General features: G+C 35.8%; 1 protein-coding gene across 1 annotated transcript; it reads right to left on the bottom strand.

Annotated features, from left to right (window-relative positions):
- Positions 1-722: 722 nt before the first annotated feature.
- MS4A5 (membrane spanning 4-domains A5) lies at positions 723-24,050 on the bottom strand. Its single transcript, XM_063095147.1, has 5 exons — positions 23,898-24,050; positions 21,491-21,619; positions 19,929-19,985; positions 18,798-18,950; positions 723-836 (listed from the first exon to the last, which is right to left on the bottom strand). The coding sequence occupies exons 1-5, from the start codon at positions 24,048-24,050 to the stop codon at positions 723-725; spliced, it is 606 nt and encodes a 201-aa protein (XP_062951217.1).
- Positions 24,051-25,467: the final 1,417 nt, after the last annotated feature.

The following is a 25,467-nucleotide window of genomic DNA, read 5'->3' as shown; positions in this document are numbered from 1 at the left end:
ACCAATATTTATTCTCGTTATTTTTACTATTGTTTCTATTATAGTTGACCAGCTATTAACATCGACGATCTTGCAGCATCAATGTAAAATCTGTGGGTGAAACTCTTCTTCCAGCCAGCTCATGTTTCCACACATCAGTGGAGTAGAAGCCACTGGGAGTCTCTTTGAACTCATCAGCAGATGTCATGAACCAGTTAAGTTAGATGATTGGCCACCCCAGACTCTGGACTTTGATTTATATCTTTGCACAGAGGCAACACCACATTGCTGTTCTTTCACTTAAAGAATGCATGACTAACGGAGGTAATGACATCAAAATGACCATTTGATTTGGGGAGAGGGGAAGATGGCATTGCCAGGAGGCGAAATTTATTATCAGACAAAATGTCCTCAGGGGAATTGGCCAAAGGACACAAAGAATGACTGCATAGTGTAATGATGAATAAGCTAACTATACTGATCTAACCACCACACATTCTACACAATTATTGAAAATCAACATTGTACCTCACATGTATGTGTAATAAAAAATAAAAAATAAAATTAAAATAAAAATTTAAAAAACAAACAAAACCAAAATGTCCTTAGATCCTTGTCTCTTGAGTCACTCCCCTTTTCTGCAAAGAATTTCCAGCCTTAAGATTTTATGTTCTTTTTGGCTTTTCCTCACAAGCAGAATTCACCTCTAAATAGTATTATAACACATCTTTATTCTCATGGTGCTATTCGCCCCATTCCTCACAATTACAGTCATCTGAGTGGGATCCAAAGACTGAGAAAGACAGAGAAATGAGTAATTCAATAATGCTGAAGACCATCAACATAATCAAAATTCCCTGTAACAGAAGAAGGAAAAAAAATGAAGATTTATGGTGTTAACATGGTAATGATTTTTCTGATTACAATAAGCTAGCAATGCCCAGGTAATAAAAGCTACCCACATCTCTAAAGTGTATCTCATGTTTAGAAATCTGATTAGTGCAAGATCATGCGAATATACATATATTTTGGCATAGCATAGTATATGATTTTCTTAGAGAAAGTCATACAAAATAATACATTTTCTAAACTGTATTCATGTATAGGAAATACCCCATTGCATAAATATATAAAATATAAAGAAATACATATCAAAAAAGTGGTCTGTTTAAGAATGAAGGAAAAAGAAGATTAAAAAAAAAAAAACAGGAAAAGATATAAGCAAAAATAGAAAAGGAAAGAAAAAAAGGAAGAAAAGAAATCAAGAAGCCTACAAAAAGAGGAGCCTGCAGAAAAAGACATAAAAAGAAGCATTGACTAAGATAATGTCTTGTGTTCTTTTTATCACTGCAAAAGACCTTTAAGATGTTTTGTATTTCCTTAACTAAGAGTACAAATAATGATACACACCTTGTATGTATAGTGCCCAGAGGCTGGACACTAGCACTGTGCCAGTTAAGGTTTGTAATCTTCTGAGAGCTCTACTTTATATTTAAGTTGCAATAGTTAATGTGGTTAACATTCTGAATGTTCTACAGCCATATTTGTCTACCATGTTTTAACTATAGGTTGGATAATTATTTATTTTAGAGCCACCTGGTTTTTAACGGCCACATTATATTTTATGGTGTCGTTTGCCATAATTTGTTTATTCTTTGGTGACAGGAACTAATTTATTTCCTCCTCCTTTTTTTTCCCCCCTGTGGTTTTTGTTTGTTTGTTCTACACTTCTGAGCAATGTTGCAATAGCATTCTTGTTCACATATGCTTATATATAGGTGGTTTGATTGCTGTAGATATAGATACACAGGTTAAAAGGAATTTCATCTCCTTGCTTTCCAAAATGGTAGTAACATGTCACATTTCTATTGCATCCTCTTCACCATGTCCCTGACAGTCGTGGAATAACGTTTAATATTTGCCAGTCTAATGAATGTAAATATTAGTCTATTGTGAATTTAATTGTCATTTCCCTGACAGCTAGTGAATTTGAGCCTTGCTCTGTGAATACGTGTAGCCATTAGAGTTGCTGTTTTTGTAATTTCCCTCCTCATATGCTTTGTCTATTCCTTATTTAATTTTGTTGTGTTTTTGACTATTTCTTGTTAGTTATATGCCTTCTGTGTATTAAGATATTTAAATTTCACTGTTATCTGCTTAAAAAATAAAATAAATTTAAAAATAAAATCTAAAAATAAAATTTTTTCCTGTTTTTTTTTTTTTTTTTTTTTGCCATACCAAAGTTTATATGTAAAGAAGTATATTTTATTTTATTTTTTTGCTTTCTAGGTCAAGATATAGCACATTTCCATCACCCCAGTAAGTTCTCGTGTCCCTTCTCCGTTAATCCTCCCACTCCATCTAGAGGCAACCACTCTTCTGATTTCTAACATAATTTATTAAATTTGCCTGTTCATTTTTGTATCTGAACTTATTTGTTCAATATAATGGACTGAAATTTATCCATATTGTTCCATGAATAGGTTGCTGCTTTATTGCTGAGATCAGTATTCTATTATTTGAATAATCTCGGTTTAGCCACCCTGCTGTTGATAGACATTTGAATTGCTTCCAGTTTTGACTATGATGAGTAGAGCTGTCATGAACATTCTTGTATATATTGCGAGACATAAAATAGGTATATGCTTAACTTTGCTAAAAACTGCCACATCGTCTTCCAAGGCAGTGGAATCGTTTTACACTCCCACCAAAAACATACAAGTGTTCCGGTTGTTTCACATTCTAGTCCCTTTAATTAAAATTATTCTAGTGTGCATACAGTGGCATCTTATTGTGATTTTGATTTTCATTTATCTGACGAATAATAACGTTGAGCACATTTTTACATGTTCCCTAGCCATTTGTTTATCTTTCTTTGTGAAGTTCTTGTTCAAGCCTGACTAGGTTTAAATTTTTTGCCTTTTTATTGTTGGTTTTTCAGGAGTACTTAATATATTCTGAATGTGGGTCCTTATGCACCAGGAAATTTTTTTCCTAGTCTGTGCCTTGCTTTTCCACCTTCTTTTTTTTTTTTTTTTAAAGGAGTTTATTTTAAGTGAAATATCTTGATTGCACATATTTATGGAGTACAGAATTATATTTCAATGCATGTGTACAATGTGTCATAATCAAATCAGGGTACTTTGCATATTCATCATTGCAAAAATGTATCATTTCTTTGTGATGAGAACATTTGAGTGCCTCTCTTCTAGCCATTTGAGAACATAAGTAAATATGTGTTAATTTAATAAATTAATGTTAATTTCTTCATAGTGTCTTTGAGGTGGTTTTAATTTGCTTGTTTCTTTTGCTGCTTTTTTTTGTTTTCTTTTGTTTTGTTTGTTTGTTTTCAAATTTTGGGTTTACTTCAGTGCATACAATTCTTTACCTGATCCTTGCTCTTCAAGTTCTAGCTGCTATGGTTTCTTTCATCTGTATTCAAATTGCTGGGTATGTTTTTAAACACCAATCAGCTTTTAAAGTGGTTTTTACTTAAGGAGATATTCTGATTTAAATTACTTTGCCATAACGAGAAGTGGGAAAAAACTGATTTGTGAATTTTATTAACATTTTCAAAGAACCAATTGTTTGCTATTTTGATCTTTTCTAGCATGTGCATGATTTTTTTGGTTTGTTTGTTTACTAATTTCTGCTCTTATCTTTGTATATTGTTTTCTTTATTCCACTTTCTTTGGGTTTATTTTTTGTTCTTTTCCCAACTCACTGAGATTAATGCTTGGACCATTCTTTTCTTTCTTTTCTTTTTTTTTTGTGACTGGTAAGGGGATCATAACCCTTGGCTTGGTGTCGCCCGCACTGCGCTCAGCCAGTGAGCGCACCGGCCATCCCTATACAGGATCCGAACCCGTGGCCTTGGCGCTCCCAGCACCGCACTCTCATGAGTGAGCCACGGGGTCGGCCCTTGGACCATTATTTTCTAAATTTTCATATTTTATAGCACAGTCATGTGTCACTTAACAACTGGATATATACGAGATAATCCTGGAACATTTTGTGGTACTAGAAAGTAAAGACATTCTTCAAAAAAAATACAGTCATGCATAGCTTAATGATGGGGATATATTCTGAGAAATGTGTCAGGCGATTTTGTCATTGTGCGAACATCATGGAGTATACTTACACAGACCTAGATGGTACAGCCTTCAACACACCTAGCCTGTATAGTACAGCCCTGTTGCTCCTGTATAATTAGTTCATTGCATCATAACATTACCACAGTTATGATATCACTAGGTGACTGGAATATTTCAGCTCCATTGTAATCTTATGGGACCACCGTGGTATATGTGGACCGTTGTTGACCAAAATGCTGTTATGTGGCACAAGACTGTATCTCCTTTTCGTGGCTATGGCTTGCCTTAAAAGTATTGCTTTACTTTCTCCCCACAAGTTTTTGATCTTTTATTCCAAAACATTAGATTTCTATTATGATTTTGCTTCTCTGAAGTATACTTCTTGATATATAACCACAGAGGGGTTTTTGAAATTATTTTTTATAATTGTGTAAGGTTTTATTGCATAGAACATAAACTGTATGCCTTCAACCTTCAGTATTAATCTGGAATCGTATTATTTCTGCATCATGTGCTTATTTTTTGTTAGTATTAGCTACAGAAATGTGTATTCTGTTGTTGCTGAGTATAGTAGACTAAATATGTCTATTAGGTCTAGTTTCTTACTTTTGATGCTGCCTTATGCATTAAAACATACTTAATTTATCAAAGTCTAAATCTCATAAACCCTTTGCCCTCTTTTCAGGTGAGACTAAGGCTCTCAGCAAACGCAAATAGCAAAAACACCATTTTCTCCCTTCTCTACTTATACGTTAATGTTGTCTGGTATTTTAAATACTTCTTTATTTTTTAATCCCAGTGTATTCTGTTATTATTGCTTTACACAAGCAAAATTCACTTATGTTTATTCACGTATTTATTACATTCTTATTACATTCTTGTCTTATTTTCTTTCTATTTAGAGTTTATCCTTCATTCCTCCTGTTATGCCTATGTTGGTCTACAGGAGGTGGCTCAATTTTTGTATCTGAAGTTCTTCATTTCACCTGCATTCTTGTAAGGTATTTTAATGGGTAATGATAGGTAATTAGTTGGCAGTTACTTTTTCAGCACATTGAAGATATTCTACTATCTTCTGACTTTTGTTGATTTTGAAAAGTCAGTTTTGAAAAGTTGCTTCTTCTTTATACTTTTTGTAATTTTCAAAGTCTTCGTTTTAGTGATAGTTAAGATTACTGAGAACTGAGAAATGAAATAGAAACCAAGATTTTAAAAACACTCAGCAAATTGATAAGGTGCACCCAAGCGTGACATGAGAGACTAAATATCTAACTTCCAGTTTTTAATACAAGGATTTCCAGAGCCATATTTTCAAGATAAGACCACAGAGAAACTGTTTTAACAGTAATTCATGTGACTTTATGCTTTCCCAAAATAAGACTGTGCCTGCAAATACTCTAGTTTGTAAACTCTAACCAGTTCCTGCCCAGCCTGTGGTTACTCTTCCCTAAAACCTTCCTGTGACTCACTGCAGCTGATGACACCTACAAGTACCCTCTTGAGACTGAGACTCTATGCTCTCCCTTGCTTAGCACATTTAATAAACTCAGCTTTAACTGTCATAAATCTCCCTACTGGTCTTTGAGTAGGTGCTTGACAGTCCTGGAGCCAGGATGTATTGGTCTGCTCCGGCTGCCATAATGAAGTGTAGCCAGTACTCGTCAACATTACAGTTCCAGTCCTTTGACTCATTTAGTGCCTATTTTACTCAAGCCACTTGAGCTTTCCTGTCAGGATTTGCATGTCTGTGTTGATGTGGGTGGTCTAGCACTTTCCATTGAGCAGGGTTTTTTTTTTTTTTTTTGTCCTAGGAATAAAGTCTCCCAGGGGTTTTTCATCATTTCCTAAGATTTGTTCTTGTTTTCTTTTTTTCCTCAGTGAAGTTCAGCCAAAGCTTTACCAGTAACCATCCTTTCTGCCTACGTGTCTTTTACTTATATTTTTGTGCATCTATACTGTAAGAAAACATTCATAGGGCAGGAGTCATGTATAGGTTTTATAATTCTGTGTTCTTGGCCAGCCACGAGGACTAATGAGTAAAAGTCTCTTAGACCGATATCCATTCGAAGACAAACTATCTTGGGCTATTTATTAAACACTTATAAGAACTTTCTTCAGTCTTGCCTATGTATAAGAAATTGGCTTTAGGAGAGATTCGTTTTCACACATTCCACCTATCAGGGGCTGCTGATTTCTTGTGTCAGCAAGCAAGGGTGGCTCTTCCAGGGACCTCACTATCTCTAATATGTTCTTTTTTACTCATCATTGACTAAATCCTCTGAAATTAATTCTGTGTTATATCTCAATGCATGATTTTACTCCCTCTCATTCTGATAACACTAATTAATATAATAAATTCATTATTGTTTTCTACTAACATGCATGTATCACCTTCCTTTGCCAGCAATCTAATCATTCTTCATGGTATTAATCAGGAAATTGGTTATTTTGGAAACATTATCAGAGAAAGACTACACTTGAGCCTTGTTAAATAGGTGTTACTAAAACCACCACCATCACCACACTTATTGTAGACCTTAAGCTGTAGTCATCTAGAAACTTTCCAGAAGCAGATGGTCAAAAAGATGGAATAGCTAATAGATGGAAGCCAAAGTTCCTCAGAATTAGCAACTAGACTACTTCCACTCAAGACTATTGAAACAAAAACGTACTGTCCTCAAAAATGTCAGATGCCATTGATTGTGATGTGCTTATCCTTTTGGCTATTTTATCCCCTCTCTGTTAGTTCAAGGTTCTAGAATATTGATAGGAAACCCTGCTAACATGGTACTGCCATGACAGTACTCCTTGACAATATTTTCATATTTCTTCATTCACTCATGTTGACAATAAGGGACAATCAAACTCCTAGAAAAACACAAACTACTAAATATAAAACTGACTCAAGAAGAATAGAAAAATCTGAATATACCTATAACAAGTAATTTAAAACTTCCCACAAAGAAAAACCCAGGCCCAGATGGCTTCACTGGTGAATTCTACAAAATGTTTATAGAAGATTTAATATCATTACTTCACAAAATCTCCCAAAAGTATGAGGAAGCAATACTTCTCAATTATTCTATAAGGCCAGTATTAACCAAACACAAAAACCAGACAATGATATCAGAAGAAAAGATGACTTAACTACAGACCAATATCCCTTATGAATACAGATGCAAAAATTCTAATACTATCAAACTGAATGTAGCAATGTAAAAAGAATTATACACTAAACCAATTGGGATTTATCCCAGGAATGTAAGGTTTATTTAAGATAAGAAAATCAATGAATGTAAATACATTATATCAATAGAATTCAAGACCAAAACTGCATGATCACCTTGATAGATGCAGAAAAAGCATTTGACTGAATTCAGCATTTATGATAAAAACACTCAACAAACTAGGAATAGAAAAGAACTTTCTCAACCTCTTAAAGTCTGTCTATACAAACCCTCAGCTGACATCATACTTAATAGTGAAAGACTAGACACTTTCCCTCTAAATTTAGGAACAAGACAAGGGTGTCTGCTGTTGCAACTTCCATTCAACATTGTGCTGGATTGTCTAGCCAGGGAAATTAAGCAAGAAAAAGAAATAAAAGCATCCAGCATGGGAAGGAAGTAGTAAAACTATATTTATTTTCAGGTAGTATGATCTGAAAATCCTAAGGAATCCTCTACAAACTGTTAGAACTGACAAGTGAAAGCTAAATTGCAGGGCACCATCTCAATACAAAGAAATCAACTGTATTTCTATATACTAGCAATGAATATTCCAAAAATAAAATTAAGAACACAATTCCATGTATAATAGCATCAAAAACAATAAAATACTTAGGAGTAAGTTTAACAAAAGATTTGCAAGCCTTTTGTACTGAAAAGTATAAATCATTGTTGAAAGAAATTAAAGAACTAAGTAAATGAAGAGATATCCCAGGTTCATGGATCAAACAACTTAATATGTTAAGATGCCAATACTCCTCATACTGGCCTACAAATTCAATGTAATCTCTGTAAAATTTCCATCTGGCTTTTTTTGGAGGGGGGCAGAAATCGACAGGATCAGTCTAAAATTCATATGAAAATGCAAGGACCGACAATGGCAAAAACAATCCTGAAAAAGAAGAAGAAAGTTGCAGGACTTGTGCTCCCCATTTTCATGATCATGGTATCTCCCCTGCCAGGTAAGTATGTTGTGCTCCCCATTTTCAAAACCTGTCAAAAAGCTACAGTAATCAAGGCAGTATGCTCTGACACAAAGACAAACATATAGACTGACAGACTAGAATTTAGACTCCAGAAATAAGCACTTACATTTATGCTTAATTGATTTTCAAAATGCGCCATGGAAATAAAATAGGTTAAAAATATTTTCAAAAAACAGTGCTTAGAAAAACATGCAAAAGAATGAAGTTGTACCTTTTTCTCCCACCATATGCAAAAATTAACTCAGAAAGAATCATATAGCTAAATGTAAGAGCTAAAACAATAAAAAATTTAGAGTAAAACATAGGACTACATCTTTATGACCTTGGGTTAGGCAATGGTTTCTTAGATACAGCACCAAAGGCACAAATTAAAACAAACAAACAAAAAACCCCCAAAAAGATAAATTGGCTTCACCAAAATGACCTTTTGGTTTAGAAAGAGTGAACCTTAACATATGCACATTTAAAAAAATCTTTTAGGTGATCTGGAGATCCAAGAATGTAAAGTAGATGGTGACAAAGTAATCTAATTGTATCACAACTATTTGAAATAAACTCACTGAAGAGGGTTGAGGAGGAAGGTGATTACCAGAGTTATGCCAGAAATGAATGGAGTCTGTAAGAATAAATGCAAAAGCAACTGTTCAGGAGCACTGTTTTCAGTTGATAAAGTTGTTTCCCATGGAGGTATCCATTAACAATTCTTACACCACTATACATGTGCATAATGTAATTGAAAAATTAAATAAATGGATGCAGGGTGGTAATAGGTTTCTCATTGTTGGCATGGGAAGTTACTGAAGATAACCATGGGAGAGGTAAAATGATCCTGTGGTAATGGATTATGTTGGAGACATCATTATGGACTCATGCACAGCCTAATACAAACAGTGATGGATTCACTGTCTGTATATATATATATATATGTATAACATGGGATAGTACACACTCATATCTGCTTGCTCTGTCAGCTGAGAGGGCCTGAGAAACAATGACACCTTAGTAGCAGCAAACATGCCTAGTGCCCTTGCCTTGGTTTTTAAAACCATTCTCCAACAAAAGGAAACAGGGATCCTCCAAGAAATGGTGGATTCTAGGCCTGGGTAGGAAATATACAAGAAGAGCCCGGAGAATCTTTTAGTGCCAGAAACTACAGAATTGTTAAAATAAATACCCAACATAGGGGTGTGTAAAAGGATCACAGGAGTCAACTGAAAGAGTTCCCAAAGGCTGAAACTTGAACAGTTTGCAAACTAAATATAATAGTATCGGATTATGACTCAGAGTATTAAATAAATACCCATAAAAGTCCATACTGATATAAATGCATGATTGAATGAATAAATAAATAAGTGGGAGAGAGTAGACAAATCTCCTGTTTAAAATAATTTCAAATAATTTATGTAGATACTCTACACTTAAGAAATTAAAGCCTCGCTATTCATTAAATTTTGGTTGCACACAGTGACTTTATCCCCAAGACTGCAGTATAGAAAGAGGGAAAAACAGTAATTTGATATACAGATGCATTGTATATGAAAAGTCATAAAGTTCTACACTTACTCTTCAATTTAAAAAAAAGTTTAAAAAATATGTGAAAAACTTCGACATTAATATGTCTTTTCCTGTAGAAACCCTCACATAAGGACTTGCAGGGAAAACTGTTGATCATTCAAACTTAGTTTATTAAAATTTTCCAAGCTTCAAGTCTCAGTAGTGTCTCAAAAAGGTGAACTTAGAGAAGGGTGTGGAGTATACTAACATTCATAAGCAAATGTATTTCACAGGGCCTAACTTTTTAGAATTGCACATAGAGGTGTTAAGCTTGGGAAAGACAGAAAATCTTCCCTGGGCTAAATTCTCTGTTCTAGATAAAGAATTGTAACACAGCAAAATTGCTGGCTCTAAGGGCAGATGTCCTTGGTGCAGCCAAACCTAATGATTGTTGCCATGATGAATATCTTACTATACTTTTTGTAACCATCTATGTTCCTTTTCTGTAACTTTCTTGCCCAGAGAATAAAAATGGAGAGAGAACATGATTCGTAGCTATTCCCAGGATCTTTCTTTTTTTGAAAGAATTATTCCTGAGGGTAACCATTTTTCAGGTCTCTCACTGCTCAGAAGAAATGGGCTTTGAGCAATCCTTTGCAACATAGTCACCCTGGTAGAGAGGTGACAAATGGTGCCCTGAGTGAGGAATTTATGACTCCACGGATCGGAGACCAACCTGCCAAGCCTTTGAAAGGAAAAGGATGTCCAACATTTATATCTGTGCATCCCAGCAAGGGAATCCCGGCAAGGGAGATGCATTCCAGTAAGGGAATCACGGATGGCTCTCGATTAGCGATCCATGCTCACAGCAGGTCAAGTCAGATCTTTTCAGCCCAAAAGTTTTGTTACTCTCTTTCACTTTTAAAATATGGGAACTCCCTTATCTAAGGAGGAGACTCAACATAAATTACAGCTCCACTGTCTCCTTAAAGCAGCCGGCTTTAAAGTAACTACACGGCAGCTTGGGAAACTGTTAGTAGTTATTAGACAACATTGTCCTTGCTATTCCAAGGATGGAAGTCTTGATATTGAGGATTGGGAATGAATTGGTTGCTGTTTAAAAATAGGGCCTGTTAAAGCTTCTCATTTAATGGTTTGGAACTTAGGTCGTTTTGCTTTAAGATCTATTCAGGATCCTAACAAAGAACAAAAACCTGTCTATGTCACTAAAGAGGAGGAAAAACAGCCCTCACCTCCTCCTCCTCCATCCCCACCTTTAGAGGCAAACATTTCATTTGCTCCCTTAATGGGGCACTGTCTTAAAGAAGGACACAGCCTGGGAATTGATACTCGTCATATCTTTCCTGTCATAAGAATTGGGACTCAGTCCAGACATGAAAACCTCCCATTCTCCTTGTTTGAAAGATTTAAAAAGAGCACAACAGAAAAGGGCTCACATAGTACTTTTACTAAGGGATACTTAGAATCAGTTGCTCATGGGTATAATATGACCCCTTGGGATTGGAAAACACGTGGAAAAACTTTTAACAACTGTTCAATATACCGTATGGCTACAAGAATTTCAGGAGGCTTTGCATGCTACTGTTATAGAGAATGTGCAGAACAATGTTCAAATTGACATGAATATGTTGCTTGGAGAAGGGGATTTTATAACACCTCAGGTACAGGCTTTACTTCCTCAGCAAGTGCTTGACCAAACAACTTGCGCAGCCGTAAAGGCTTGGAACAAAATTCCTGAAACAAACACTCCCACTAAATCTTTCACTACTGTTAGACAAGGTCCCACTGAGCCTTATATAGATTTTATTAATTGTCTTCAAGATGCCATAACTAGACAAATTGATAATGCTCAGGCAGCCCAGGTACTGTCACTACAGTTGGCTTTTGACAATGCTAACGAAGACTGTCAAAAGGTCCTTCTTCCAATGAAAAATAAAAGTCCCACTTTCTGATATGATCAGAGCTTGCCAAAATGTGGGAACTGAAACCTATAAAGCCCAAGTTCTCGCTGCAGCTCTCCAACCTAAAACATGTTTTAAATGTGGAAAGGAAAGTCATTTTCCAAAGGATTGCAAACAAGAGAAAATAAAACAAACTAGACCAAAACAAAAATGTCCTAAATGTAGAAAGGGTTTCATTGGTCAAATGACTGCAGATCTAAATTTGATATAGAAGGCAATCCCATTTCGGGAAACAGGAAAGGGAGGTGCTAACTCCCGCACCTCAATAAACTAGGGGGAGTCAAATTCTCAATACTCAGGATCAAACCTGGAGTCCTGCCCAGGACAATTTTCCTCCCCTAGACTTTGAATAAAGTATCAGACAAATGTCGATTTGACCTTAACAGAAGATGTTATTTTAGATGAAGCAGGACAATTAAAGTCAGGGACAACAAGTTTCTCCAGTCCTTTACCTTTCAATGCCCCTGGTATTATACTGGGCAATCCAAAATACTCTATAATTGGTATCCAAATTTTTCCAGACCTAATTCCACCTAATAGTAAGGGACCAATTCATGTTATTATAACTAGTTTAGTATATTATGTAATTCCTAAAGGGACTCAAATAGCTCAACTTGTTCTCTTGTCCTCTTTGTTTCCTGAAACGAAAGCTGAACCTCAATCTCCTGCTTCTCCTGATGCTTTTTGGATACAAAAATTAAATAATGTTCTGCCACTGTTAACATTATCTGTTGAACAAAAGCCAATTACAGGATTGGTGGATTTGGGGGCTGATGTGACTATAATTGCAAAAAAAAGATTGGAACCCATTACGGAAAATAACTACTTTGCCAGTTACACTTACTGGACTAGGTGGGTCCAAATCCCCTTGTTAAAGTAAAAATCCTTTATTATGTACCGGCCCTGAGGGGCAAACTGCCTCCATCATGCCTTATGTTCTAGACCTCCCTCGAACTTTATGGGGCCGAAACCTCCTTACTCAATGGGATGTTTATATTGGGACATCTCTTTCAAATTTATTATGATGGCCACTGCTACACTCCCAAAACTCAAACTACAATGGATTCCTGGTCCTCCAGTTTGGGTGGAGCAGTGGCCTCTTAAAGGGGAGAAATTAAATCAAGCTACTTTACTTGTCAGACCACAGTTACAATTGGGACATTGAGAGCCATCGCATAGTTTTTGGAAAACTCCTATATTTTGCATTCCAAATGAATCAGGAAAATGGAGATCGTTACATGATTTAAGAAAAATTAATGCCCCTTTTGGATGCCTTAAATATTTACATGTTATTATTGATACTTACTCTGGTCTTATTCATGCTACTGCCCAAGCAGGAGAAACTGTTAAACGTGTTATAAAACTTTGTCTTTCTGCCTTTGCTAAGAGTTTGGAATATATGTCAAGTCATGCTGAGACCTACTCTAGACCTTGACAAAAAACAAAGACATGTTTGTGTCACTGAAAAAGGATAAAACTTAATCTTTGCCGGTGATTGAAAGAACTTTAAATTGGACAAACTAAAGTAACAGAAGTTAATATTTCTTTGCAATGTTGGTTTTGTTTGAGCATATTTTCTTTTTCTTAACCGCATGTGCTTCTCTTTTCGGCCAGGGACTCTGAGGCTTTATGAGAAACACAGCCCTGGCACCAACTGGACCTCTTTTTGGGTCTTCTGCCTTTTTCTTGAAACTCCAAAAGTCAATGGCTTTATCTCTGTTTGCTCTTTAGCTCAGCCTTAAGCTCAGTAACCCATTTAAAAAACAAAAATACTAAACTAAAATCAAGCTTTTTTATTACCTTATTTTCTCTAAAACAGGGTGAGGCCTCTCAGATAAATTTTGACATTTTTTTAAAAAAGAAAATAATTTAAATCTGACTGTCCTTTTATACTAGTGAATGTTCTATTTTATCTGTCTGTTTATGTCTACATGTTCATGTGTTCATGTCTATGTATGTGTTGGTAATGTCTGAATGGTACCAAATTGGCTTATAATTAATGTGTGCTCATTAAATAAATAAGTATACTTTTCAAGTTCACATGAGTATAATTTTCTAAAAGTTTTGATAAAATAAATATAGATATATTTTCAAAATTTGTTTTAAACCTTCTGTTTAAATTTGTCTTTAGGTCAACACATTTTGTGGTATGTTTGATACTTGTTTAATTTTTGTTTAAGGACTAAAATCTATAAAAGAACTGACTGCTGGGTTTCTTCCAAAGCCCTGCACATGCCTCGTTGTTAGCTTGTGCTTTGTTTACTAATGAAGCAGGATTATATTAGTCTTTGCTAGAGGATTTTATTTTATGAAACTAACCTATAACAAAATGATCTTTAATTATGAAATTTTTAGGTAATTGAGACTAATTTAGTATTGTTGGTAAGAAAGGAATCAGTATGTAGAAAAAGAGATATGAAGAAAGCTATGGATATGGAGATGTAGTTGTGGATAGAAAGGCTAAGGGAAAGAAAATATTTTTTATGTGAGAAGGCATCTGGTACAGTGTAAAATGACTGGCTATTTAAAAAGTAGGAAGTATAGGACAAAATGAAAAGTCTAAAGCATGTCATCGAATGTCTGACTAAGTCATGATAATGGTTTGTGTGGGTAAGTTTGTTAAATAGGTTTTACAGTAGAAGGATCGACTGGATTTGAAAGCAAATTATGTATTAATTTTTCTAAAAATTAATATCAAAAATATTCTATACAGGGTTAACGTTTGCTCTCCTACATTAAAACAACCAGATTTCCTGAAAACACTTAACTGCTCTTAATAAAAAATTATAAACAGTTTCCTTATCTTTTATATAACTGGCTTGGGAAACTTTTTTCATGTTTTATCATGATAATTTCTTGTGCTCTCTGCCTTTAAAATCCTTTGTCACTTCGGTTTTAATTTTGTAATGATTTGTGAGTGTTTTAAGCCTTTGCTATTTGACTAACTTTCCAAAACCAAATTCAGAAAACTCAGATTTGAGCTAACTTTGGGAGGTTCCCAAGGCCCTGGAGCTTCTCAAACGATATATAAGAGATGCATCAAAAGCAATTGGCTTATTTGATAAGTTAGACTCTATGAAAAACATTGTCAAAACAAAAAATAATGTTTGACCTTCTTTTGTTATACTAAGATGTTATTAATATGTGTTCCAAAATTTTGTAAGGTTCTTGGAAATCTATGTCTTGATATAAATGCTACTGGTCATAATCTTGGTTCAATTATAATTTTAAAATGTTATGTCTTCAAAAATTTCATGAAAAAACTGACAGGTCCAGTTTTCCAACAAACTTTGAGTTCATACCATTGAACTGAATTTCCAAAATTCTGATGAAGAAACTGATGGGTCTGTGAAATTACTCACCAAGGTCAAAACAGCAAAAGTTAATTACATAAAACTAAAGAACTGATTAAAAAGAATTATAGGTTTTTACAGTTTTTATTTTGAAACATCGCTCATTAATGTCTTGTTTTCCAGATTTAAGAAAACTATCTATAACTCACAACAGTTTGGTAAAATATAATTTAAAACAGAGATAAAAGCATTTGTTTTCTCCCTATTTGACCTCCCCCCAACTTAAAAACTTTAAGTATCTTTATGATTATTATGGCAATGTGGCTATTTTCATAAGTTCAATAAAAATCAATTCTCTCTTTATAACAGGATATAATTTAAAACTTTGGTTATAAAATAGCATGTCTCTTCTAAGTTCCTGACCCCTCTTCATGTTGCCCTAATTTGGCAGAACTGCTGTTTCATCTTGCTGTTTCAACCTTCCCCCAAATGTGGTACATGACAACCTGGGAATGAGCCTTCCCAGCACTGAGGGACTGAAGCAAAGAAAAATGAAACCTTTTCAATGAGAAAATTGATCATCAATGCTTTTATGAGGAATGTTTTGATCGTAAAGGGGGAAATAATATCTTGTCTACAAAAGCAGTTCTCTAAAGTTTCACGGCCTTAAAGGGGGTGCTTATGACTTGGATGAGACATCCTGTTCCTAAACAAAACATTTGTAATTGATCAAGAAATTTTACAAAGATTAGATGCTTTGGAAGCAGCGGTGTCCTGGATGGGTGAACACCAACAAGCTCCTTGGACTCAAAATCAACTATTACATGGTACAGAACCCCATCTTGGTGTTTCACCAACTGGCAATAACACCCTGATTCACACCACCAGGAATGATGCTAATGCAACAGTCCTGAGAGATGGCAACATCATCAGTCTCCACCTGGGATAAATTAAAAGGTCTTGCCATGCTAAAATGATACTAACTTTGCTTTAATAAAATGTTTTTGTCTTAATGGTGCAAACTTAATGTATAGCTTTTACTTTTTATTTAAAAAAATAAAAATAAAAAAAGGGGGATATGTGGAATACACTAACATTTATAAGCAAATGTATTTCACAGGGCCTAACTTTTTAGAATCGCACATAGAAGTGTTAAGCTTGGGAAAGACAGAAAACTTTCCTCAGGCTAAAGTGTCTGTTATAGATAAAGAATTGTAACACAGCAAAATTGTTGGCTCTATGGGCAGATGTCCTTGGTATAGCTAAGCTTAATGATTGTTGCCATGATGAATACCTTACTGTACTTTTTGTAACCACCTTTGTTCTTTTTCTGTAACTTTCTTGCCTGGAGAATAAAAACAGAGAGAGAACATGATTCGTGGCTATTCCCAGGATCTGTTGTCTCTTGAAAGAATTATTCTTGGGGGTAACTGTTTTTCAGGCCTCTCACTGCTCAGAAGAAATGGGATTTGAGTAATACTTGACATCTCAGTCACCCTGGGGGAGAGGTGGCAAAGGGAATTTGGAGGATCTCAAGGGATGTAGGTAATAAAAATTGATCCAGGTAGGGAGTGGTCAGTTTTTGTAAGCTAGAACAGCAATTTTATTTGTGAACTATATGAATCTGTGAAGATCATATGTGTCTGAAGTATAAAATGCCAAAATAGTTTGAGCTTAGATTGTTTTGTACATAAGGATAAACCAACATTGTGGAGGCTTCCCTTATATATTTTTATAGTTATTTCCTCCAAGGTAACTCTAATTCTAATTGCTTATTTTTTGAAAATAATCTGCCTTTTTTCACTGGTTGCTTTAAGTTTTCTTTGTCTTTGTTTTCTATATTTTTGTTATAATGTGTCAAGGTGTATGGGATTCACTGGGCCTCTTGGATATATGGCTAATGCTTTTCATTGGTTCTAAAAATCTCTCACCACCATTAACTCTTTCTTATTGTCTACACTCTGTCTATAATTCTAATACAGTTTCTGTTAGATCTTTTCACTGTATGTTTTATACTTCTTTTTTGTTTTACTTTTCTCCATGAAATAGGATTTATTCTTATCTATGTAAAATACAGTATCATATATATCAAATACATATATTGAATTTTTAATTTAAGATATATACTCTATATTCATTTAAAAAATCTACTTTACTTTTTATCATTTCCTATTTTCTGCAGATATTTTAAAATTTATCATTTATTTCTTAAAACATAGTAGACATTATGGTTTTAAAATCTCTTCCAGTATTGGAAGTCTGTGTGGTTTTATTTCTGCTGTATTTTGTTTTTATTAGTTGTCATTCATGTTATCTTATTTCCTGTTTTGCCTGTTATGAGTTCTTGTTGGTAATTTTCACTGGAAAATTTGGTAGGAGTTCCTTGAGACTATTGGATGTTCTTCTAGATAGAATTTGGTTTTTGTTTTGTCAGCTACTAGGGGCACCAGATGCTGAGACCAAATTCAGGCCTTGAGCATTCTTGGTTCACCCAGTTTATGCTGACCAAAGGTTAAACTTGGTGAGAGATAGGAGGAGGTTGTCAGCGGGTTTGGTCGGTGGCCACAATTTCTTGAGTAATTTTTCTTTTTTTGCTTTGTTCAGCAATTCTCTCTGCTGTTACGGGGAAGGGTACTTTGTATGTCTTTGTTTTCTCACTTGAAGAGTGTAGTAGCCTACCATGGACTTAATTCTACGTGGAAAATTTCTCTTCTCAGTCTTCCTGCTGTGAGTGGACTCTGAGCCTTGACTTCTTTCTTTTTCACTCTACATGGGCTGGGACTCAGGTTCCAAATGGGCAACTTTGACAGAGGCCTCGAGGCAGCTTTGGTGCTCTTTAACATTTCATTGATATAAATTTAAGGTTGCAGGATTTCCTCTAAAATCGATCTTATAGTTCCAGCTGACTTTCCAGCTTTTTAATGCCTTTAAAATGGTTTCTGTTTTGTTTCATTCTTTAATGTAGCATTTTTCTTTGTTTTCAGAGAAAGGTTGATCCTAATAGCCCAATTCACCATTAGCAGAACCAATCTCTCTATTTTCTGCTCTTCACTTCTGCTTTCTGTGGTCCTGGTGCATTCAAATGCTCAATATTTTTTAGAATCTTCTATATGAAATATCTTGCTTCTATCAGAACTCCCTTTTCCTTAGGTAGTTCGTTTTCAGTTTCCTCAGCAATGTTTGATGTATCTTGTTGACTTTTTCTCACCATGTGGATCCATACCTTTTACATTATTTACACAAATTTTAGTGGTATTTTAGAAAGAGCATAAATAAATGCCTGTTTTCAATCTTTACCTATCATAAATAAGTACCTGTTTCCAATATTTATCAGAAGTCCAGCCTAAATATTAAAACCAAATCAAAAACCATAAAAAAATTCTACCTGGGATTCTAAGTTATGTCTAGGACTATGAACTGTGACCAACCATATTGCTATACCTGCATTTTTTCTTTTAGTGTATCACTTTATCTTTGTATTTATATTAAACTCATCTGGGTGCATGTTTTATCTCTTCTACTCATGTATGAATTTCTAAAGGTGGGAGTTATAATGTGTTTATTTTTCTATTTCACAATGCCTGGAATAATGTCTATCAAATATTAAGGATTTCATAAATGTTTGTGAATAAAAGAAAATACGTGTATATCTACAACATTATCGGGATGGCCCTGATGGGGTGCTCATAAATCTTTTTGATTAAATTATTTACTCCTCACTCTAAAAATGCAACATACTTACAATGAATAGGATGGTAATAGCATCGCACTGAGTGACATCTGAGGAATAGCCACAAATGTAGTCTTTATCTAGAGTGTAACCAAATACAAGGAGAGTGATTCCAGTTGTTGCTCCCAGGGCGCTAAGTGAATTCATTATTCGGCTCACTGCCACCTGCAATAGAATAAAAACATGACACAATGACTCAGGGCCAGCCTGTGCTATAAGCAAAGCAATAGGTGTGAAGAATAGAGAGAGGATTATAGCCATAGCATCACAATGCCAAGAAGCAGCTATGTGATCATATGCAAGCCACTTGATTTCTTTGAGTTTCAGGCCCTCATCTACAGAATGAGGGGATCCACTGAACTTTTAATAACCTTTCCATTCCCCACATTGTGTAGCTAAGTTAATTCCCATTCAACTGGGGTGGTGGGGGCACGGTACACACAGCACTGAGGAGGTACTTAGGGGTAGTTGTGTTGCATTACATTTTGATGCTCTGGTAAAATTTATGGTCAACATTTTTGTTTTAAGACTCTTGTGTTTAAACATTGCATTTCTCTGCCTTTTTATTTCTTCCTAAAACTTACAGATGTTCTTTGCTGAAAAACATTTGTTGTCTTATTAGTTCATAAGCTCATGTCTCTGACTCTTTGAGTAAAGATATTCTACTTATAATTTTTCTGCAAGTTACAGTTTTGCATTTATTAGCACTGTATTATTTATTTCAAGATTCTGCATATGTTTAATTCAGTTGTCTACAGTGTGCCTTTTATGTGAGACTGCCAAAGTGTCTGGTATGCAGTAGGCATCAAAAATACCCACAAAAAGGAAGAATGAGTGACTAGCTCAAATGCTGAGACCCATTCTATCATTAAATGGCTGCAGAACTTGGACACGTTGTTTAACTATTCTATGAACCAGTGTCTTCATATATAAAATAATTAAATGGGATGACCTAGAAAACACTCTTCTGACACTAATGGTTTATGATTCTATGGAGACAGGAAGCAAATGCCATCGACTGGTATCAGTACTTGACAGCTGGTGGAATTAGGGTGGGCTAATGATTCTCCAAACTCATTTTTAAAGCTAGAATGAATTATTTTAAAGTTATAAATTTTTAATTAACGTAGAAAAATAACTCACCAGAGTTTCTGTGGTTTTTCTTTTTATCGCAATTAGGAAGGCTCCAGAATTAATGAACTGTTAAAAAAAAAACCTTAATGAAGGATGTGTTTAGCTGATGTTAAGGAGTTCTCACAGAATAGACCTCTATGAATGTCTTTTACATGCCCTCCAACCAAGTTCACACAATCCTCAGGTCAGGGAGTAGGATGAGTTGCCTTGTATGACTGTCAACACATGAATAGTGGACAAAACACTTGACTGGAAATTTGCTTTAGCCCTTACTATTTATTTAAACAGGAGATTTTTAAAAACCTTATTGCGCTATAGTTTTCTCATCCATCTTCCTTTTATAGCTATCATGGACTCAAGCTTTGATATCATGACACACCAGGGCCAAATCAGTTTACAATCAGTAAGATCCGATTCCATTTTATTGCAATCTAATATGTTCTCTTGGATGGGAACGTAAGGTGAAGTTGCAGTTAATATGCTGGTAATTTAAGAAAAAGTCCCAAGATTCTGCATGGAGGGGAATCAAATGTGGTAGCATCATTATCTAGAGGAAATTCCAAATCTGATTACAGCACATTGTGTTTAAATTTCTAGTTCCTTTGTGGATATTTCTCCAGCTTCCCTCCATCCTCCAGTCCTTGTGCTGAACTCCTGCATTTCACAGAATGGAAATGCTCTCCCCCACCTTCAGCCTTTTGCTCATTCTTGTCCCTTGTCGTGCAATAAAACATCCCTACCTCTACACCCAGGCATCCCCTGCTCCCTTACTCTGTGTGCTCTTGCCTGATTAGCCACTTATCCTTTAGAACTCTAGGAAGCGAGAAATGTTTCTGAGCAATGCCCCTCCATTTTGTGGGTGCCTTTCCTGGAGGGGCAGACTCTGTGTCCCCTATCGTCTCTCATCACACCCTGTGGTAATTATCTGACTCTTCACTCAACTGAGACCTTGAGACCAGGGACTGTCTATTTTCTGAATCCATGCACCTCCAGCCATTTTCTGGCACTATATTAGGTACTAAATTAATGTTTATTGAATGTGATTAAATAAATGCCTTAGTGAAGCTCAAAAGGTACAGCCAAGAAGCCCTCCCGCTTCTCCACTTCTCTAAAGAATAAAGTGCTCCTTCATCTCTGCTTACATAAGTACTTCCTGCACCTCTGTGATATTTACTACACTGCCTTGAAATGACCTGTTTGCATGTTTTCTCTATTGCTAGACTGAGGGCCCTTTGAAGGACAGGCTCATGGATTACCAGCCTTTGAGTTCTCATTTCTTTGCTCTATGTGCCTGGCTTATAATAGATAGTAACTAATTTTGAATAAATGAATGGATAAACAAACGACTTCAAGACCCGGAGGAATATTCCTAAAGGAACTTCAATTATATTCTACCCAATTATATAATATCAGTAACTCTGATTAATAGAGAACTAATTTCAACAAGGTTAATTTTTTTTTGCGCTTTTCAAAGCATATAATACAACTTGATCTGGCTTATTTCATAACTAAGAATTCCCTAACATCCTGATTGGCATGGCTTCAAACTGAACTTGGTTGACTATACTCACCAAAACAGAGCTCCAGAATGGATATCCTGAAATAAATATAAAGGGAAACCTTGGGTATGGTTTTATCAAGGTGAAAAGGAAGACAACTCCAAAAGAAAAGTTCATAATTCCCAACAGGATCTGGGTAGTCTGTAAACAGAGGAAAAAGTCATGTGAGAAAAAAGCAAAGAGGTGAGTTTACTTCTGTTTAGAAGACCTTCTCTTGGTTAACAGGACTTGGCAATTACTGTCTTTTGTGAGTAAGGATAGTAGAAGTCCCTTTATGATGCTCCCAGGTATTTTCTTAATCTCTGTATATACTATTTGGTAATAGGTCAAATGACCTATATCAGTGCTCCTGAAAATGTGGTCTATGGACTGGCAGCATCTGGATCACCTAGGAGCTACATATGTAGACTATCAGACTCTAGCCCATACTTACTGAATAGAATCTCCAAGTGAGGCTAGGAATCTGTGTCTTAAGAAGCTCTGCAGTTCATTAGCATACACATGTGAAAGTTTAAGAAGCACAATTCTAAATCCCTGTACCAGCCTGGACTCATGCAGAAGTGGTCTATCAGAAAACCTTCCTTAAGATGACCAATCCTCTGGGCCTGTTGACATATTGTCACACTCCCATGCCCAGAGCACTCCCCATCTCTTCTGATTATTTCTTTTCTCCAAGCTGCACACTTGTGATGCAACTACGCTACCAGGCAGTGGCTCGACAAATGCTAGTGAAGACTCATGAGAATGTCATAGAGAGTGGCAGGTCTGCAACATGTGAGTCTGTGTGCTCTGCCCTCTTGTCTTCTCCATCTACATTCTTGGTCTGAGTAATCTCATTTGCTGCCATAAAAACGATCACTTTTAAGTAGGTGAGTCCTAAATGATAGTATTTTCATCAAGTCCAACCCATCTTTTTAGCTCTTGTCAAACATCCCTGCTTGATGTCCCACTAACACCTTATATTCAACATGTCCAAAAGCAAGCTCAATTTTCACCCTTTAAACTTAAATCTTCTTTTTGCCTTATCCATCTCTATTGTTGGCTCCATCTTCTTGTTAGGCTTGAAGTTTTAGGGTCATCTTCAGTCCTTCTAATGTCCCTTGATCCTAACAGTCAAAAAGTAGCCAAGCTTTCCTGTTATCTCTACTTGCAAGATCATAAATGTTTGATGCCCCTACCTACTCCCCAATTTTTGCTGTTGTGGCCAGGTGTCTGGGACACTTACTTCATAAACCCTAAGTCTCTCCCATATGTAGATATGCATGTAGAGCTTTTCTTCCATCTATGTATTTCTCCATCTGCATTTGATGAGTTTCCAAGAAGAGATTGGTTAATAAGAGGTCAGTCGTACCCTCCCTTCCCCTTCTCTCCTCTCCTCTTCTTTCAAATGAGCTTCCACAGTAAGCACATTCTTCTGTACTTCTCAACGCCCTCAATATTATAGAGGCAAATTCTTCTCTTGCACTGGGAGTTATGGGAGTAAGTTCACCTCAACAGCCGCTATTCATTTATCTGAATTACTAAAATTGTTTTTTAACTTGCCTTTCTGTACCAATATTTTTCTCTATTCTAAAGTAACATTCCAGAACACAACTCCAATCCAATTATTCTTCTCAGTATTGTTTGAAAAATAGTCCCAAATCTGCTGCTCATAAGATTCACTCAAGGAAGGGTTTTAAAAATACAGATTACCTAGCTGCCTACTCCTTCAGAAGTTCGATTCATTAGTTCTGGAATAAGGCCTAGGGACTTGGTAAATATTTTGTAAGCCTCCTTACATAGTTTTAATAATTTTACATATTGAAAACTAATTGCCTACATTATAAAGTCTAAGTAGGGATTTTTGGCAATTAGTTCTCCAAATTACATTACAGCCCATATCTTTGAAAACATTTATCCTGTATCTGGACCCCCACATTTTCTTAAAGAAGGATTGGTAAGTAAAAGAAAATTAATATTTATGGAATAGATAGATGGATGGATAGAGAGATGAGCAGTTATGATATTAAAAGGATATTCTGCAAAAGCCCCATATTATGTCAAACTGTGAGTTCTGATTTTTGACTAGGAAAATATGAAACTGTATAATGCAATAACACAGGTTATAGAATCTGGCCTATTGATTTCTACTTGATTTTCTTTTCCTTTCTTTTCTCTAAACTTGACTTGAAAAATCTTAAAGATGGTCAGTTCTAAGACTGTGACCTTCAGGAGCCCAGGGACCTTGGCTTATTCGTCTTGTATTTTTTTCCTCCACAGAATCTCACTCATAAATGATATAGAAATGTGATTCACACTTTCTGTATTGATTAGAAGTAAAAGTTGGAATTAGCTCCTAGCTTAAAACATGTGCCACCAGATATTTTCCCTGTCCTTCCCCCACCCTCAATAGAAAGTACATTGGGGAAGTCATACTTACTCCCAAAATTTTCATTTTTGTAGCAAGTAACTTTTGAAAGGGACTTTGAGTTGCATAGGCCCTGGCTGAAACGTTTGTTGACTGAAATTCAGGAACTGGGATCTCTGGAGGAAATACCAGAAACACGGGATTGTGTGCTGTGCTTGAATCCATGATGGTGTAGTTGATATTTTGAAGTGAAAGAGACTGATTTAGTTGGTACTTCAGCCTAGACCATGTTCTTTTCCTGTACCCAGGCTGTGCGGAGCACTGGCATTGTTGTGCTTTGTTTTGGAATTATAGAACCATAGAGTCACAGAGTCATAGAATCTCAAGGCTGCTTAAGATTTCAAAAAGGTTAGTAAGTAAAATGACCAGCGCTGGGGATTGGAGGACCTGACCAGCAGCCCTGATTTGGTCAGGAACACATTGTGACCTTGGGAGAGTCACGTCCCCCCTCTTGGTTTTATCTTCCTTGTATGTACATTGACCCGATTGGACTATAATCTGTAAGGACATTTTAGTTCCCAAGCAAATGGAACTGGAATAAATGCTTATACGTTTACCAATGTATTATATTACAAATGCGTAAGCATTTATTCCACAGTTTTCTGTCTTCAGGAGGGAGAGGACAAAACCTCTCAGGCCACACAACTAATTAGCCACTCTTTGAAATACACATAGCATTTATTTAGCTTGTCGTTTTGGTTTTTTTGCCGCTTGATTTTAGTAGCTTCAGCTGTATAACAAACCATCCTAAAACACAGTGGCTTCAAACAAACGCCGTGGATTTACTCACAATTCTGCGGGTCATATTGGTGGTTATTCTAGTCTCCTCCTACTCAGCTCTTCTCTGCCAGGTTCTCTCTTGCATCTGTGGTCAACTGGTGGAGTGTTCCAGAGTTAGATGAGTTAGGATAACCTCAGTCATATATCTGACAATCGGCCAACTTGGTTCTCCTCCAGCTCACAAATGCTTTTCAAACCTCTGCTGAGTTGTGTGTCCTACTATCCCATAGGCCTAAGTAAATTGAATAGATAACCCAGATTCAAAGGGTAAGGAAATAGACTTTGTATCTTCACGGAAGGATGTGTACTGTCAAATTGTAAGCACAAAGATAAAGGAAGGAAAATAATTTGTGTCTATTTTTACACGCTACCTTGTCATCCTCTAGTATTTCCTATTAAGATCAGGTTTTACTTAATTTAACCTCCTGATGTGACAGCCTTTAGCCACTTGCCAGCTAGAACTTTTTAAAAGACCTCCTCTCCCTTACAGTGTCTCTTCTCTGAATTTACCTTTCTCTCCCTCAATTTTCCATGGATATAGAAACCTAAAGGTGATCATCCTTCATGAAAATCATCTGATGTTGGGTTAGTGTTCCCTGAGTTAAGCAACTCTATTCCAATGTACTTTATAATTTACCATTTCACCCTTACTGCTCATGCTTTAGCTTTGCTCTGGACCTTTTCCAGTTTCTGTTTTTTGTTTTGTTTTTTTATCTAAGCATGGTAACTACGACAATGTTCTAATAGCTATCTTGACAAATGGTAGAAAGATTACTTTTTTATTCATGCAAGATAATTCTGA

This window comes from Cynocephalus volans, chromosome 4, assembly GCF_027409185.1.
Source record: "Cynocephalus volans isolate mCynVol1 chromosome 4, mCynVol1.pri, whole genome shotgun sequence".
NCBI lineage: Eukaryota > Metazoa > Chordata > Mammalia > Dermoptera > Cynocephalidae > Cynocephalus > Cynocephalus volans.
This window is presented reverse-complemented; position numbering and strand designations above follow the sequence as displayed.